Source organism: Paroedura picta, chromosome 9, assembly GCF_049243985.1.
Source record: "Paroedura picta isolate Pp20150507F chromosome 9, Ppicta_v3.0, whole genome shotgun sequence".
NCBI lineage: Eukaryota > Metazoa > Chordata > Lepidosauria > Squamata > Gekkonidae > Paroedura > Paroedura picta.
In genome coordinates this window covers 67,274,685-67,293,806 of record NC_135377.1, presented here as the reverse complement: position 1 = coordinate 67,293,806, position 19,122 = coordinate 67,274,685, and the positions used below count along the sequence as shown (strand labels likewise).

The 19,122-nt window shown below is 46.0% G+C and overlaps 1 protein-coding gene across 2 annotated transcripts in view; it reads left to right on the top strand.

Annotated features, from left to right (window-relative positions):
- The first annotated feature begins 926 nt into the window (after positions 1-926).
- NEDD9 (neural precursor cell expressed, developmentally down-regulated 9) overlaps positions 927-19,122 on the top strand; it is a 60,714-nt gene continuing 42,518 nt past the window's right edge. The window contains exon 1 of one of the 2 annotated variants that reach the window (XM_077353201.1): positions 927-1,153. In XM_077353201.1, coding sequence (XP_077209316.1) covers positions 1,142-1,153 — 12 coding nt within the window. In that variant the 5' untranslated portion in view covers positions 927-1,141. Of the gene's footprint in view, positions 1,154-18,626; positions 18,757-19,122 lie in introns of those variants that run through there. The other variant, XM_077353202.1, reaches the window with a different exon arrangement.

The following is a 19,122-nucleotide window of genomic DNA, read 5'->3' as shown; positions in this document are numbered from 1 at the left end:
GCTGTAACACAATCATGTTCAATTGATTTTAAATAATACAGATGTTAACGTTTTCAGATTTTTCTTCAACCTGGGGGGAGTTTAATCTCCTTTAGCAGTGTGGACTCAATCTGTGGATTATGGTATCTATTGAATTGCCCATATTTAGTGATAAATATGGGGATTCCAGTCTCCAAATGAGGCCTAGGGATCCCCCAGAATTATAGATCATCTCCAGACTAAAGAGATCTGTTCCCCTGGAGAAAATGGATTCCTTGGAGGGTGGACCCCACCGAGGTCCCTACTCTACCCAGAGTCCACCCCCAAATCTCCAGGAATTTCCCAACTTGTATCTAGCAGTCCTAACCCCCTTCCCCCACCAGTGGCCAGGGGGGACCTGGAAACCCTAATTCTATATGCATTTTTGAAGGATAGGAAGGGTGTGTGTGTGAAAATGTATTTGATTTTTGTTTACCACCCTGTCTCAAGGCAGTTTCCAATATTGAAAATATCTTAGTCTTTTGTAAAAAAAAAATCTCAAAGGAACTTTGCAAACAAGTGGGAAATGCTCCTCAAGAACCAACACAGATAACAAACCAGTAATTTTTATTTTATGTATTAAGCTGGGTACAGACAGAAACCCTTTCCCACCTCACATAGGTTTCGCAATGAAGTGAATCCGCTTTCAGAGCACAGGAAGCGACGCTGTCAGGCCTCACGTCGAGTGATAACAAGAAGAGGGGGGAAACGCAGAAACACAGAGCCAACCCGCAGAAGCAGAGGGGTTAAGCCCCATCCACGCGCAGGTTTTGCTTCTTACCCACTCGCGTTCCGGGACTGAGCTCGGCCCTGCGGGCGGGGCTTTCACCTCCCTGCCGTGCGCGTCCGGCTCTCTCAGCCAATGGCGGCTCCCTATGCAGATGAGCTCGGGGCTGAGCTGCTCGCGAGCGCGACAATGCGCCCAGAGCCGCTGCAAGGGAGCTACGTCGAGGAGGAGTCTTGGTCGTTTCGGGGTTTGCACAGCCCGCCGCCCTCCTGGTAGCTCGCGCGCCTGGTTGTCCTCTCCTTTCCCGGGGGGATTCGATGGAGGGTCCAGCCCGCGCGGTCTCCATGCGCGGCGACTGACTCGGCGGAGGGGAAGCCCCGTCCCGCGCTTGCCAGGATGAAGTACAAGGTAAGGGAACGCGCTGGGTTGGGGAAAGTTTGGGCTTTCTCCGGGCGCGCTGAGCAAGTCCGCCTTCGCAGAGTTTTACAAGCCAATCGGCTCGGTTAACTTTGAAGAGGATAGAAAGGACCGGCCGCGCGGGGAGGAGAAGCCTCGTCTTTTTCATCCTCCGGAAGATCGGAGCAAAAGTTCCCCGCAGTCTCTTTCAAATGACTTTTTTTTTTTTTTGCAGCTGTTAAGCTCCATTAGAAAAGACAAGGAGACTTGACGTGGTGTGGCTGTCAGCGGCCCTACTATTGTGTAGATGCCTTTTTCATTTCTTCCTTTAAAACTGCCCGGGGGAGCTTCGTGGGGCAGTAGGATCTGTTACTCCCCCCCCCCCTCCCGGAACTGTTCAGCGTTGCCCCCGGGTCCCGCGCGATGTTGGCATGCAGGCGCTTACTGTCGAGTAAGGCCACTTAGTGCTGTTTGGTTAGGTAGCGTCCACAGATGCTTGGAGCCTGTTTTAAAAATGACCTCTTTGGGGGCTGGGAGGCTAGGATTACCATCGCTGCTTAAATAGCGGAGGCGTTTAAAAATGGAAGAGATCAGTGGTCACCCTGTGCTCTTGTTGGAAGCAGTCAGATAGGTCCTTTTCGAAATATGGTAGCCCTGGGCTTAGTGCAGTTACGACTGCGATACTCTAACACAGGGGTAGTCAACCTGTGGTCCTCCAGATGTTCATGGACTACAATCCCCATGAGCCCCTGCCAGCGTTTGCTGGCAGGGGCTCATGGGAATTGTAGTCCATGAACATCTGGAGGACCACAGGTTGACTACCCCTGCTCTAACAAGACCCCAGTTTGCCAGGGAAGCTGTTTAACATGCATTCCTTCCATGTTATATGATGCGTATATTTTGGCATATGTTTATCAAAAACCCTGTTTGTTTTCAGCCGCTGCTGAAAGGCCAGCAGCGTAAAGCTTTTGTCAGTAGAATCCGAGAGTTGGAAAGGTCCTCCAGGGTCATCTAGTCAACCCCCCGCACAATGCAGGAAATTGACAACTACCTGCTCACCCACAGTGACCCCCAATTCCATGCTCCAGTGATCCCCCCACCAAAAAGCTCCAGAATCCAGCCTGGCCTGGAGGAAATTCACCTACCTAGAGTTGTTGTTAGGTAGAGTTGTTGTTATCCTGCATTTTTGTAGTATGTAGCGGAAATGCTTACCCAGAGTTTTAAAAGGGCCTCTCAGTAACACAAGGAAAGAAAACCTTTGCCTTGGATACAGTCACTGGACCACAACCAAAGTAGTCCCCCACCCCCCTTCTTTCAAAAGCAGAACAAGATTAGCTGACATTTGCTGGAGATAAATAGTTGGGCTATCCAAGGGTGCTATAAGCTCTTGGCTTAAATGGAGCCAGGATTTAACCCCATGACACGTGCAAGGGCTATGACCTCCCTGTCCATCCAGTTTAGACCCAAAGCAGTTTGCCTCATTTTCGTCTTCCCCTTTTTATCCTCACAACAACCCTGCAAGGGAGAGAGGCTAGGAGAATGGGTGATTGGCTCAGGGTCACCCAGCAAGCTTCTGTGGCAGAAGAGGGATTTGGAAATGGATCTCCCTGATCCTCTTAAGACACATTTCAGCTGTTTAAATAAGAAGGCACTTAAGGGCCAGAGATGTGGATAGTGACTCAGATCTGGGTTCGAATCTCTTCAGTGTGTCATATGTTTTGTCACCTTTCCCACTTAGAGTTGTTGTAAGGCTTAAAAGGGATAATCCCCATGTGTGCAGTTCCTGGGAGAAGAGTTGGGGCACGGATGTGATAGCTGGATTAAATCTCAAGTGCCTGAGCACACACTGCTATCTGGTTTGATATGTAAATGGAAAATTGGCACACTTCAATCAGAGACTGATTTTTTTTTTTGTCTTGCATACTATTTCTTATCCCAAAATGGCTCACTTTCTGGCTTTCATGATGCTTTTGCAGAAACACATTTGATATCTGGCATGGTACGATAAACAAGTCTGAGCAAAAAAGAAAGGAAGAAGTAGAAAACTTGGATGTATATTTGGATGCAACCGCTGCAATCTCTCTCCTTCCCCGGGGTCTAGAAACCCTCAGGTTGTGACCAGAAAAAGGCCTCATTTTCTTGGAACCCTGCAAAGAGCTTATCTTGAAAGTGCTGAAGTGATCAGTCATAACTGGATGCTAATTAAAAATATCTGTGCAGAGTACAGGAATGCCCCAGGGGCACCGAATTAGCAAATGCATCAATTGTAACCTTGTTTTGCAGGACTTAAAGTGGAGGGCTGTGACGGAAAGTTTTATTCTCTTGCCAAAGGGCAGGGGACCTGTTCAAGTCAACATGAAACCCAATGTGTTAAGAAGGTTCTTTCCCCGATGCATACACATATGCAAGTAACCCAACGTTGTGAGCAGACTTGGCCGTGATGATGCTTGTCTCACGCAAAGCTTTGTGCTGGCTCCAACCTATGATTGCAGCCTAAAACAAGTAAAGTGATCCAGAGTCATGCCTAAAGGTATCCTCGCTCAGTGATATGTGTCAGGTGTCCTCAAGCAATTGGGGAATTTGGATCCCTTGATGAGCCAAAATTAAGATTGTATTTATCATATTCAAGGGATCGGGTTGTGACAGAACGGCTTGAAAGCAGTGCTTGGATTTCAGGATTACCTGGGGGCTCTAGTCCTCCCCTCCTGGGCTAGGCCCCCTTAGCTCCTGTTTTATAAGCTATTGGGGGAGGTGTGATTTGTCTCTCTACCCCCACTCAAAGCCCTCCCACTCCTCTTTTAAACATAGATCTCAGTAGACAGTAGACATTTGCCCAATGGACGAGGGCCATCTAGTCTCTGGCTCCGTGTCCCTTTGATTTCTGTCTTCAGATCCCCCAGGGTTACAATCCCAGACATGTCCTCTCTTTAACCCACTGATTACCTGTCTACCTCCCCCCCCCCAGACTTAGCTCAGATACTCCCTCCTGTCAGAATCTCTTTGCCACCCCTTAAGAGTCCTGCCCAGCTGCCTTGGAGGTCTGGTTCTTACCCTGGCTGAGGGAACTTTTCAGCCAAGCATCTCCCTAACTACTTTTTAAAACTTATGTCAGAGAAATCCACAGGAAATGGAATTGGAGGATTTCAAAGTAAATGGACATAAGGAACCAGATTTAGATTTTTTTCTGATTGGGCTGAGGCAGGGATTCCCAACCAGGTTCCAGAGAACCCTTGGGTTATATGACAGCTCCCCAGAGTTTTTGCGGCGTTTCCCAGAAGGTCAGATGGCTGCTGACATCACTGGACGTCACTGGAGCCCACTTCCCCCTGTTGCTCTACAGGCCCAGTCTCTTCTCCACAATGGAAACGGCAAGTGATAGATCAGTCGCTTTATTGGCTGGCTCCTGCATCTTACTTCCTCCCCCACTTCTCTGAAGGGGTCTGTCACCACTTCTGGGGTTCCTTGAAGCCTGAAAAATATTTCGGGGATCCCTCCATGATCAAAAGGTTGAAAAAGGCTGGGCTGGGGGGGAATGTTTGTGGCGATCCTGCTGGGCAAAGGGAGGGGCAGAATGTTTGTCCCAGAAAAAACGGTGACGCCTCCTTGATTTGTGAAGTTCAAGAACGGGGAAGGAAAGCAATGGACAACATTGTGTCATGTTCCCTGCTGGCAGTCAGGTGGGTGGGAGGTTCCAGTTCAGAACAGAGTAAGGCCCTTGTGAACATTGCTTTGTCACCAGGTGGAGAATAATCAGAATAATCTGCATCAGGCACCTTGTGAGGAAGGTGGGCTTGAGAGAGCACTGAGAGCATTGTGGCCTGCCCAAGGTCACCTAGCTGGCTGCATGTGGAGGAGGAGTGGGGAATCAAACCCTGTCCTCCAGAGTAGAGGTGGCTGCTACGAACCACTACACCAAGCTGGTGTTTGTCAGGGAAGACAATAGGTGTGTCCTCTGTTCATCACGGCTGTCTTGTACTGTTCACCTTCCATCTCATTGATTCCCATTCCCCAATGGAGGTTGCACGGGGGTAAGCCCTGCACCAGAGGGAGGGATTGTCCCTTGCGGGACCCCATCTTTAACAAGCAGAAGGGAGTTCTTCCAAGTTTCTGCTTTTGCTTTTGGGTTGAGGTAACAGGAACAAATAAAAGCCACTCACGAGAATATAGACAATTTTCTCCCCCCACTTTGGTGCAATTAAGTAGGAGTTGGAAGCCAGTGGTCTCAGCACAGCTTGCAGCGTGAACTCAAAAGAGTTTACGATTCTCAGGCACTCTGCCGACTGTTGTGCAAATGCTTTCATAAACCTTGGCTCACCTAACCCCAGGGTCTGCACTGCTTTTCCAAGCAGCTCCCTTATACATTGCATCTTAAGTCTGTAGAAAGAAAAAATGTTGCATTGCTGGAAGAGAAATTCAAGCATTTACTCTCCTTGGAAAACCTTCCTGAGGGTATCCATTTGTGCTAAACAGTGACGCTTTTGAAAAGCAAAGGCCATGCTAAGCTCCTCAGAGGTGTTGAGGGTGGCTTTTAAGACTAGTGGGAGGAGCTAAAAAGGGAGGCGGATCTTGCTCCCCTACTTTTCTGTTCATGATTTATACATTGGTTGAAGAACAAGAGGAAACATCCTTGAATATAATGAGTATTAATGACAATTCTTTCTCTGGGATATATCTGAGGAAAAGAACATATATTTTGGTTGAACTTGGTAGTCAGCCATTGTTTGTGCTTATTATCAGCCGTGCCATTTTCTGACCAGCGCAGATGATAGATGGGTGGATCTCTAATTTTGAACTAGGGATGTGCACAGGGGAAATAAATTTGAGTCCAATCGATTCAGCCAAATTGGGATAACTCAGAGATCCGGGTTTGGCTGAATCGATTCAGTGTCATTATAACCTTTTCATCAGATCTCGGAAGCTAAGCAGGGTCAGCCCTGCAGAGTATTTGGATGGGAGACCTCCAAGGAATACTTGGGACATGAAGGGAAGCAATTGAATAATGCACTTTCAGTGTGCTTTTGCAGCTGGATTTTCCTGTGCAAAACAGGAAAATCTACTTCTAAAGTGCCTTGAAAGTACATATCTTGCATGTGTGGAGTGAGACCTCTGAACGTTTCTTGCCTTGAAACCCCTAGGGGGCCACCATAGATCAGCTGTGACTCAACAGCACTTTCCACCGCCATGTGGGGGAAGACCCGGTTGTTTCTGTGAGACAGGATGAATGCCTCTGAAGGGTATTGTGGGAGTCTCACCCAAATTCCAGCGTCCAAGGACAATCTGGATCCGTTTCTGACCTCAGGTTTATTGCTCACAGGATATTCAGTGTACCTCCAGAGCACAGTATGAAATTGGAAGTGGGAAGGAATGCGCCTTGCAGAAAGGGAGTGGCTGCACCCCTGAGGAAAGCTTGTCCAGTATCCATCTTGAGTTATTGATAAATGATTTCTGCTTGGGGAAAGCCTCGTTAAAAAGGGACTCATTTCCTATGGTATTCCCTACAATTGCTGAACAGCCATTGCAAAGACATTGTTTTCTTTGTGTACTAGTTCCCTGCCATTCTTGACTCTCCTTTTCTTTTTCCTTTTGAATGGGCATGATGTCATTGACTGCAGTTGATATGAGATACTCGGATTAGATTGTGGATATAAAGCATCTTGACATTTCTGGCCCTTCTTCTTCCTTTCATGTCAGAAGAGATTATCCCATTTCATACGTAGTATCCTCCGAATCACCAAGAGTACATGAGAGGAATTATTTCAGTCAGCCCTCCCTCCCCACAAAAAAAAAACTCCTATGCTCTGTAATACTCTTTTCTTAATAGTTAGTTAGAATTGAAACTTTGGTTCAGAAGGTCAGTCTGTAATTCTAGATGGAGCAGGCTAGACAAAGGAAAGGCAAGAACCATGAAAGATGGAAAGTTTGGGGCTTCCATAGAGTGCTCTTGCTAGATGAGCATGTTTACTTTTCTTAGGCTGCTTCAGGTATTTATTTGAACAGTTTCCTTCTGGTTAATATTCTTAAGCTGAAACCTCCAAACCCTTTGCCCTGGTGTAGATCTATTGAATACAGCATTCTGTCATTTTTGTTTGCACAACAGAATCACTAACCGTCCAGAATATTAAAATTAGAGTCCGATAGCACTTTTAAGACCAACAAAGATTTATTCAAGGCGTGAGCTTTCATGTGCAGGCACGCTTCCTCAGACAAAGAGGTGTGCTTGCACACGAAAGCTCACACCTTGAATAAATCTTTGTGGTCTTAAAGGTGCTATCGAACTCAAATTTTGTTGTGCTGCTTCATACCAACACAGCTGCCCACTTGAATCATTCAGAATATTGATTTGGTTGCTAGAGAGTCGAATGCAGGTATAACACAATATCGGTTGTCCTGGGTAGGGTTGTGCGGGGTGGATTCATGGACATTGCTATTCATTGTATAAGGTGCCCTCCAATATTTCACATATTGAAGATGAATATGTGGCCATTTATGTATGTTATTCTCACTGCCAAATCCTTTTGGCAGATTGTGCATTGCTTTGAGTTTTATTTATGTTACTTAAGGTCTGCCTTTCTCACAGGGACTCAGCATGGATTTAGGGTTCATGGTCATGCATTTATATGCCTGTGTATAATTCCACTTCACCAAGAGCCAGTGTGATGTAATGGTTAAGAATGGCAGCCTCTAATCTGGAAAACTGGATTTGATTTCCCACTCCTGCACATGCAGCCAGCTGGGTGACCTTGGGCTAGTCACAGTCCTGTTAGAGTTTTTCTCACAAAGCAGTTCTGTCAGACCTCTCTCAGCCTCACCTATGTTACAGGATGTCTGTTGCGGGGAGAGGAAGGGTAGCCACTTTGAGATTCCTTTGGGTAGTAAAAAGCAGGATACAAAAAATGATCTTTTTCCATAGCCCTCTTATTTTTTGCAGACTGTGAAGAGGATACTGGAACCTGAAGAATGGCAGCTTTTGTTTATTTGGCCTTTTTCTTTTTTTAAGCCTTCCCAAAGGCAAAACAGGGACAGATTTACCAGGGACAGATTAGGTATCCTGATCCCCCCCCCCAAAAAAAAATAGAGGAGAGGAAAGAAAAAAATGTTGGTCTTCAAGGGGCCCCTGGACTCTAAATTTGCTCTGCTGCTTCAGACGAACCCTGCGGCCCACTGGAACAGCCACATTCAGGGAACTGCTGTTTTCCAAAAGCAAGTTTTTCCCAGCAGCAAATGTGAGACTTTGGCTGATGTAGAAGCAAAGTCACTTCCAGGCCTGCCGTTACGGCATTGTTAAGGATCAGCGGCCATGGCAGAACTTCATTCACACAACGGCTCCCATAAGCCATTCCCATGAACAAAAACATTGCAATATGGAAAAGATTTACGATCAGTGTCTTCTTGCAAATCTCGCCTGTGTTCTTAGCATACCGAAGTCTGACATGCATAAACAACTGGCATAAAATTCTTTCCCACTCTGTGATTTGTTTTTAATGGAAACGAACCTCTGGGAGCAGGCCTGAGCCATTACGATTGTGTAACTGGGGCAGCGGTTCTGAGCCCTGCGGTCGGCCTGCCAGCGGCCGCCAGACGAGAAGGGAGTAGCCAGCCCAGAACTGCTTGGCTAGAGAGGAAGGAACTGAGATGGACAAATTGGCACACATCAACTCAAAGAAGTGGCAAACCAGATCTATGTGGCTCAGCTTGGGGTGTGTCCTTGCTTAAGCTGACCAGATCTGTAGAGCTATTATCCCCCCCCCCCTTTTAGTTTTGCCATGGAAAAATGTATTGGGTTTATTGAACAAACCGAATGCACCTAGAGATGTTAAAGAGAACAATGGAAGTAGGGTTGTGTGTCTGAAGCGGCTGTTCAAGGCCGAAGCAGCCCGTGCTGTGGGGGGGGGGGGAAGGCAACTGTAGGGGTGCAACTGTAGCTGCGTGTGTGCACCGACTGGCACACTGGCGCCACACACCCACACACCCCGCGCTATGGCGCTGGCTGCTTCAGCCTGGAACGGCCGTTTCGGACACCGAAGCACACAACTTTACATAGAAGTGTAGGGATATGATTTGCTTGGAATTCAACCTAAATTTTCCATTTGCCTCCCTATCTCAGGGGAGGGGACCCCATGGGAAATTGATGGAAATCATCAGTTCAGTCTGGATCCAACCCTTTGTACCAGGTCTCCATTCACAAAGCGATGGAAATGGACCACAGTTGTTAAAAGTCAGTTCCGAATAATAATAATTGCACAGTTCTTTTAAATAACATTTTTATTTTTATAAATGGTGAGAAAGAATAGAGATCCAGAAATACAGATCGAGCACTCTCCCCAACAGGACCAGAAATCGTAGATCACTAACCTTGCTCCATAATTGCACATTTTTGACAGAAACAAACCATGTATGACTGTACCCCTTTCAGCCGGGAATTATAAATTCATATTTTATCCTTGTGCCAGATATTATGAGGGAGCGAGACGGGGGGGAGGCCAGATTAGTTTAGGCTTGAAAGGTGTTTGGTGGAATTCAGTGTTGAAAAGTCTCCAGCCTTCAGAAGCTGGAAGGCCTTGAAGCTGTAGCCGTGGGACTGTAATTAACTTCTACAGGCGCCTCTTTCATTGCCGCTCTGCTATGAATGGGCCTTCAGGGCAAAGGAGAAGAAAGGCTGGGGTGTGCAAGGAAGCTTAGAACTAGCAGCTAGACAAATAACCGCACAACGGCTATGGCTTTTGGAAGCCCAGGCTGTTCATGAAGAGCTGAAGTTCTTAAACAGGCTTCTACCTTTCTAACTCCATTGATGTCAGTGGGGTAACTCTGTTTAGGATGGCACAACTAATGACTCTCTAGGGAGGAGGGAAAACCCCATTTTCACACCTCCCTGAGTCTGGCCAATGGGACCAGTAGCTTGCGATTCTCTCTCTTGTACGCTTCAACTTTACCTTCCTCCAGGAGTTCTCATGTCTTCCGTTATCCTTGCAAGAACTCTGTGCAGGAGGCGAAGCTCTGCGAAAGGGGGAAATGGCTAGCTCTGAGATGACACAGAAAGGTTCTTGCCTGAGGGGTCTCCTAGGGCTTCCTCTGGTCCTCTAGCCCAGGGGTAGTCAAACTGCGGTCCTCCAGATTTGCTGGCAGGGGCTCCTGGGAATTGTAGTCCATGGACACCTGGAGGGCGGCAGTTTGACTACCCTTGCTCTAGCCACTATAGCACACTGTCTGTGGGGCCCTTTTGTCTCACAGCAAGACTGGGGCCAGGCCAGGACGAGAAAAGGGCAGCGGGGGTACGTTCTGGACCTTCAGCGTGGGGTGAAGCCCGGAAAGAAATCCAAAGCAGCTGCCTGTTGCTTGTAAAGAGCAAGACGGGTCTATTGGTGCTTAGTAGGACCATCAATCCATAACAGCTTGAGGGTGCCCAGATGCAAAGGAGGGCACAGCCCCTGTATGTTTAATAGCTTTAGTGAAGAGGAAATAGGCAGGTACATCATATTGTGGAGAGGCAGAATCACTCCCCCCCCATTCTCTGCTGTGAAGTCACTTCTAACCTACAGAGACCCTCTGAATGAATGACCTTCAAAAACACCCCATGGTTAACAGCCTTGCTTTGGGGTTTCAACTGAGTTCCATGGCTTCCTCGATGGCAGATCGCTTTTCCTGCAGCCTTTGACCGTACCTAGCATTATTTTTTCCAGCTATTCTTATCTTTTCGCAATGTGGCCAAACTAAGATAGCTTCATTTTAGTCATTTTAGCTGCTAGGGAAGGCGAAGGCTTGATTTGACCTCAAATTCACTTATTTGTCTTTTTGCCAGTCCTGTTTTTGTGTAGCCGTAAAGTTATAAATACTCCGTCCCCCATGCCCCCAAGAGCTCTGTCCCTCAATCAAGATACAGAACAAAGCACAGACTATGGCAAGGTTTTGTGAAATGCTGGGGTTTCCTGGATGGGTAGGAGTTAATTGGTTTGCTATATATGTTTTTAAATTTGTTAAACAGATATCAGATGATATGGGCAGTCCCCTCCCCTAATGACCAGTGGTGGGCCTGGAGGGGGTGGGAAGGAGAGGGGGCCCAGGTGAGCACGTCCACAGCTATTCTTCCCAACCATATTCTGCAGGACCGTGCCCCTTCTGGGGTTTCTTGAAACCTGAAGAACCATTCAGGGGTTTCTCAACAGTAAAGAAGCTGAAAAAGGCTGGGCTAAGGGGTTAAAGGGAGAGGTTCCCTTTTATCATTTGGATCCAAGTATCACAGTACATGCAGATGTGAAAAGGACATATCTACCAAGGGATAGGGTGCACATTTAGAATTTGTATAGTTAGAGATCAGCCCCGACTGCTCTTTAGAAGGCCAGATCCGGAAGATGAAACTCAAATACTTTGGGCACCTCATGAGAAGGAAGGACTCCCTGGAGAAGAGCCTAATGCTGGGAGCGATTGAGGGCAGAAGAAGAAGGGTACGACAGAGAATGAGGTGGCTGGATGGAGTCACTGAAGCAGTCAGTGCAAACTTAAATGGACTCCGGGGAATGGTAGAGGACAGGAAGGCCTGGAGGATCATTGTCCATGGGGTCGCGATGGGTCGGACACGACTTCGCAACTAACAACAACAAATAGACGTTTGAAATACCTGGAAACTACTGTGTGATGTAGCAAGATGCTGTACAAAAGATACACCTCTCACAGAACCGTATTTTGAGATTCCAGGTGTTTCATACATCTGTCTAAACAAATTCTAACTCTGCACCTTATCTTGTGGTTCTGAACCATATGTTCTTTCCGTATTTGCATATACTGCAATGCATGGATTTTTAACATTTTATTTATCGCCTGGCACATGTGTCGTGTAGCCAAGAGATCTGGGGATTGTCTGACAGCCAGGCAAAGGGCATTTCCTGCCTGCATGTCATGACCCTTAGTGTTCTTTGGAGGTAGGCCATCCAGATCCATTGAGGTCTCCCATCCAAATGCTAATCAGGATCAGCTCTGCTTAGCTTCTGAGATCAGACCGGATCAGGCTTGCCTGGGCTATCTGGCCATGGATAAATGCTTAACCAGCATCTTCTACCTAAGGCCATTGGGGTAGAACCTGAAGATTTTTGTGGGCAAAGCATGATGCCTATCCCCGAGCCTCTCTCTACAAAGAAACTTCAACCATGATGTTGTGATGTCACTTTAAGAGTCAGAAGGAAAAGAAGCAACGTGTATATGGGGGGGGGGGTTGTATTTGTTGCTAATGCATGAAGTATGAGGCATTGGTTATCTATTTTTAGCTAATTTGTAGGAAACTCAAGGAACCTAAACCATTTGGTTTGCGTGGCCTTGCCATTTGGACTGCAGCATCAGCTTTAAGTGCAAAGTCTTCCTGCCAAGGCAAACAAAACTGTGTCACTGGGAAGAATTACTGTATTCCTAACCAGAAATGCTTGCGAAAAGCCGTCTGTAACCAAGGCAATGAAAGACCTGAAGCATTTCAGGATGTGAAAGGGAAAAGAATGGCATGTACTTTGCTGACCAAAACCCCAGCATAGTGTTTATTCCGGACATTCCTGATATTACCGTGTGACTGTCCAGGGACAAGGAGATCTGTAAAACAACAGACTGCGTTTGCAAGCGTGATAACTCAGACTGCTCAGGTTGCCCGATATCTGAAAGGCTGCGTCTTAGTGCAGCGTGGACTCCGGAGAGGAAAAATAATTAATAAAGGTCTTGGTTACTGTTTTGTCATCCCTACCAAGTACAGCATGTGATCCTTCTCCCCTTACAGGGTTGCATCCTGGTGAAGAGGATGGTGGGTGAATGTACAGTACATTCTGGGAAGTCTATTTTAGCATGAGTGACCAGAACAAATGCGAACTGAAGCGTTTCGGGGGGACATTCTTAATTAGAATTACATGGACATCCCCATTTAGTTGGATGCCCCGGAGAATGTGGCTAAAAGGGGAGTAGTGGTTTCATGAGGATACAGTTACAGGACCATTCGGACAAACAAGGTTATTTATGACCTGCTATTTTGTTGTATTAAGAAGCGAGAATCGTGTAAAGTAGGTGCTCGAATATTCATTCTCAAAATGGAGGTTGCCAGTGGAGATTATAATGTTTTGTTGTTGTTAGTTGCGACCCCATTGCGACCCCATGGACAATGATCCTCCAGGCCTTCCTGTCCTCTACCATTCCCCGGAGTCCATTTAAGTTTGCACCGACTGCTTCAGTGACTCCATCCAGCCACTTCATTCTCTGTCGTCCCCTTCTTCTTTTGCCCTCAGTTGCTCACAGCATTAGGCTCTTTTCCAGGTAGTCCTTCCTTCTCATGAGGTGGCCAAAGTATTTGAGTTCCATCTTCAGGATCTGGCCTTCTAAGGAGCAGGCAGGGCTGATCTCCTCTAGGACTAACTGGTTTGTTCTCCTTGCAGTCCAAGGGACTCGCAAGAGTCTTCTCCAGCACCAGAGTTCAAAAGCCTCAGTTCTTTGACGCTCGGCCTTCCTTATGGTCCAACTTTCACAGCCATTCATTGCAACTGGGAAGACCACAGCCTTGACTAGACACACTTTAGTTTGCAATATTTATTGAGGTTTAATTCATCTTTCCCTTCCCCTCTTCCTCCAAAGAGCGCAGTCCTGGTAGACGAGTTGGACAGAGGGATGTGGCCAAGGTTTCCTTCACCCTAGAGCTCCAGACCAAACATTTGAACTCCAGTCTGACATCAGGCCCTGGTGCTCATGGGAAAGAACTCTGGCTTGGAAGACAGGAACTTGGCCGCATACTGTATGACTTCCTGTCTCATTTAGACCTTCCAAATCTACATTGAGTTTTTGAAAATTAAATTTCTATACCACTTCATAGCAAATATTTCCATAGCAGTGTATTGAAATAAAGAGAATATAATAATAAAAAAGCCACATCAACAGCAGTATCCAAAGTGAAGAACAGATTTCTCAGAATAACTCTTATCAGTCATAAAATGTCCAATGAATACAAACCTCATGCAAACACCATACAAATACCAGGCCAATTAAAAGAGAACTTCCCTAGTCATACCCATAAAGTACTTCACAATTCAGTTTCCTGAAGGATCTGTAACCTACAACAGAACAACATCTAGTGTTATGACTTTTAAAACTTCATAGCCATAATATAATTGTTAATGGTCAATACATCATTATAAGAGCTATCAGAGTTACTTCCCACTGACTTATAGAGCCTCCAGCACTTAATTAGTGCCCCAAGACAGTAAGTAACCTTATCTGTATTTCTGAATAAATGAGAGAGTTTCATGTAAGTTTCACAGACAGTTTATGCTTTGGTTCATATTTTTGTTATATTCCCGTGTATCTTCCTGCGATAGTTGTGCTGAGTTTGACTTAGGCTGTTCTTTTAAAATGACAGTTTTCTTGCTGTTCTTCAGTTTTGAAACTTAATGGAGAGTGATACCAATTTTAAAACAATTGAATTCCCTAGTCCAGTTTAATATCTGATTGTAGCATGAAAATTGTGAGATGGCATTGCTAAACGTGCAGCTGGGAATCGCACTTTGTGTGGGAAGATGAAAATAGCCTTAGCTTTTTGTGTCTGAGGAGAGGGCAGCTCCTGCCGTTTTGAAGTCTGTATTTCGCACCCATTCATTTCATTCATGCAACCAGGCTGGATTAGTGTGCTTCGAAACAAGGGAGAGGCCAAGAATGGATTTAGCTTACATGAATGTAGTCAGCATATTAAGAGGCCTTTCTTAAGATGGGCCCCCATTGACTGGGGAAGTTAAAATTTCAGCGGGAAACAGTGACTCACACCAGGACAATAGCCTTTGAGGAATGCTTAAAAATCGTGGGAATCAGCCTTGCTTCTCAACAAAGGCCAAATAAAAACATTTTTGCAAAGAACTGGTCCAGAACTGGAGGCCACGATGTCGGTTCAAACAAATTGTGCAGGAAAAGCCTGATGTCATTCGTAAGCAGCAGGCTGCATGTGTGGGTTCTTTCTGCTGCTAATTCTGCATAGAATAAAAATGCCTGAGATGATCGGCTTGGTGTAGCCAGCTTGGTGCTGTGGTTAGGAGTGTGGACTTCTAATCTGGCAAGGCGGGTTCGAGTCCCCTCTCCCCCACATGCAGCCAGCTGGGTGAGCTTGGGCTCGCCACGGCACTGATAAAACCGTTCTGACTGAGCAGTAATATCAGCGCTCTCTCAGCCTCACCCACCCCACAGGGCATCTGTTGTGGGGAGAGGAAAGGGAAGGCGACTGTAAGCCGCTTTGAGACTCCTTCAGGTAGGGAAAAGCGGCATATAAGAACCAACTCTTCTTCTTTTTCATGTGGCTGCCCCCGACACAATTCTGAAGGGTTTCTCTGTCCCATTCTCCATTAGACACTAAAGAGGCTTATAAAGCCGTCTGTTGTCCTTTCCTAGATAAACTGTCCCTAAGAAATTGTAGTGCTTCATATTCGTAATAGGCATGAAGACTGGACTCTCTTGGAATTCCTGTAAACTATGGTGTTTTTGGTATCAATTTGACACATGGTTTTTCTGTAATACAGAATTATACTGTAGTTCAGGCTCAGTTTAGGCCTTGGCCTCTCCCTTGTTAAAGAGCCATATACACCACCTCAAATATATTACCTTAAAGAGTGGCAGGAAACCTGTGAGGATGGCATTTAGTCTTCTGCCTGCATGAAGAGATGGCTAACATGATTTTCTTCGTCTTCTGTGCAAGCAGCCCCATCTTTCTCTGTGCTGAAAAACGTGTTGGGTGAATCTGTAGCTCACACGGTCCCTCGCAATCCCCACGCCTGTGGAAAACACATGCATGTTGCCCAGAGCATTAACCACCTGAAGATAATATTTAGACTGTCTCCTTCAACCATATTTTAATTGGTTTCTTCCAAAATGGGTTCGTGATAGGCCTATGATGACATTTTTAAAACATTTTTTTGGGGTGGGGGGGGGATCCACCAAGGTTAGAGAGCTAGAGCCATGAACTATGATTATGATTAAGACCAGGCCACACCAAAAACCAGAACCATATGAAGAGCTTTAACACCATTCCTTGAGGCAATCAATGAAGCTCCTGGTGAAAGATGACAAATGTTGGATTGGATTTTCTTTTGCTTCTGTTGCTTTTCTAATCGGCGTTTGCATTCCAGCAGGGGTAGTCAACCTGTGGTCCTCCAGATGTCCATGGACTACAATTCCCATGAGCCCATACCAGCATTTGCTGGCAGGGGCTCATGGGAATTGTAGTCCATGGACATCTGGAGGACCACAGGTTGACTGCCCCTGCATTACAGCACCCAACGTTCGTCATCTTTCACCAGAAGCTTCATTGATTGCCTCAAGGAATGGTGTTAAAGCTCTTCATATGCTTCTGGTTTTTGGTGTGGCTTGGTCTTAATCATAATGAGATCATCCTTGGTTCGTTCAATTCCCCACCCTCTGCTGCCTCCTTGCCCCCCTTTTTTCTGTCCATACTATAATAGGCAGTTGTGATGGTCTTAAAGCTCGTTTTACTTTCAGTTTTTAAAAAACGACTGCAAACTTGGGTGAGGTGTGGAAGGGTTAGAGCTAACGATGTATGGAGGAAATTCTGTGAGCTCATTCATGGCATTTCCAGAAACCTGACTAGTTTAAACAGGGCTCAGAGGATGAGGTCTTGTTCTTTCCGGAGATATGTCGGGACACATCACTACAACAGTGCTGACGTTTCCCTGGCAAACTCCAGGGAGTTTTGGAAACACAATCAGAGAGCCGCACGGCTGTCCAGGTTTGCCTCTTCTTGCTTGCTGTACCTGCTTCATCACACACCTGCCACTGAAGGCAAAGGTACAGAGACTCAGTTGACTGGACGGTATTGATCGCAGGATCCTCCCTAGGTAATCTCTCTGGCATGTTTGACTAGTATTGAACCCAAATGCCCTTCTCTCTTACAACTTTGACATCTTGTTTGTTTGTAGGCAGCACATTTGTGTTGCTGCTGGGGGTGGGGGTGGGGCTTACATTTTAAATGTTTTAAAATGTATTTGAGTTGACTTTGTTCTGTATTGTTGTGAGCCACCTTGGCACCTTCAGGTGAAGGTGCAGGATAGAAATTCCTGTATAATATAAATTATACAGGATTGGGATGGTGGCAAGGGGAGTATTTTGCAATTAATTGTTCATAGGATTGTGATGTATTCATTTCACTTACCAAGTAGCAGCAATTATGTTCCTAGTTGCTATTTGTTGCAGTTTCTTTTTTGTTTGCTTACAAGATTCTGATGTGGCTTCGTGATGCTCCATAGCTAATGGGATTTGGCTAGGAAGATCTCGGGGTCTCTCCCTTAGAGATACTTTAGACATCTGTATATTTTCAGCCATCTTCCTTGAGGCACAGGTGGGAGGGGGTGTGCTGGGATGGGCATAATATTTTGGGAGGGGAATTGTTGCTGCTGCCTATAATTTTTCTACTTATATTAATGTATTTTGTGTGTATTTTTATGGCTTTCACTATTGTAAACTGCCACGAGCTGGCTGGTCTGGGAGTGGCGGCAAACAAATAAAATTAAAAATAAAATTCAGGGGTGGCCAAACTGTGGCTCTCCGGATATCCAAGGACTATGATGACCATGAGCCCCTGCCAGCATGTTGGCAGGGGCTCATGGTCATTGTAGTCCATGGACATCTGGAGCCACCACTGGGCTACATGATGGCATAGAAAGCCACATTGGAGTGAAACTAGAAGTCACTGCTCCTTTTCCTCTTTCTTACATATTGTCAGCAAAGGGAAAAGCTGGGGGCAAGCAACAGAGAAGGTAGTTACTACTACCCCCAAAACTTTACGAGTAGGTAGCAGCAGTGGGGACAGTGCTGTGAAACCTTTCGCATCTCCAAAAGCCAACCCCCACCCCACCCAAAAAAAACCATCCTGTAATAAGATGAAGGGTAATGTTCATGCTGCTGGTTTAGCATGAATATGTGTTTTCTTTTTATTTGATTATATAGGAATTTATATCCTACGTTAGCCAGAGCCCAGCATGCCTAAAGCACAAGTATCGGTGGGAAGACGAGCTTACCAGAGACTCCCATAAACACACAGTGTCTCAGGTAAAAGCCACGTGGTTGGTATTCTGAGTCTTTCTCCCTCGCAGTATATGCTGTGATTATATTCTCTCAGACATCTGGGATCTCTTATGAATATGCTCAGGAGTGGATCCGGTCAGTGATGCCACGAGGCTCAGAGCAGAATGCGTTGGTTCTGTGACAACAGTGTGAGAAACCAGAATTCAAAAAGCAGAAAAACAGAACCCCACACCGAAATCTGTTTTGAGTTTGGAGACTTGTCTTCGCAGGCATTTTCAATGAATAACAATCCCATGAGCAAGCCGACCAACCAAAATTCCAACCTTTACCCCAACCAGCACCACTTTATAATGTGTTCCTAATTAATAGGCATTCTTTGGCCCGTGATCCGTGGCGAGCAGTCATGTGATATACTAGACTTAAGGGAACTACTGCAAAACCCAAAATAGTCATGCCTATTAAGGACTGGTATATATAAGTAAGTGTAAAGTCCAGTGGGTGATTGCGTGGAAAACCCTTTCGCAGGCAGAACTGCAAGGAACAGATTGCGGGGGCTTTTTCCGGCTGGGCTTTCCCTTCTGGAGGTGAGAACTTAACTTTGCTTTTTCTGGGTGTTTCCTAGACATAGCCTTGTAGCCTTGATATGGGGGCAAGAGAAGCATTACAAACAGGTGTGGTTGTGCAGTTTCACATGACTACAGTATGGTGAGTCCCAAGGAGGCGTTTGCTGTGTCAGAGGCCAACTAAGAATTTCAAAAGATTGCAGTATTACATGAGATGAAGTTCGCCAGGTGGGTTTTTTTAAAACTCAGATCCTCCCAGGTTCTCTGGCGAAGCAGACCAAATCCCAGTTGGTATTCCCTACAATTGGTTCAGAAGCTTACTCAAGCTCTTGCTCCCACTTCTGTTATGACTGTAAGGAAGTTAGGGTTAGATTTAGATGAAGGTGG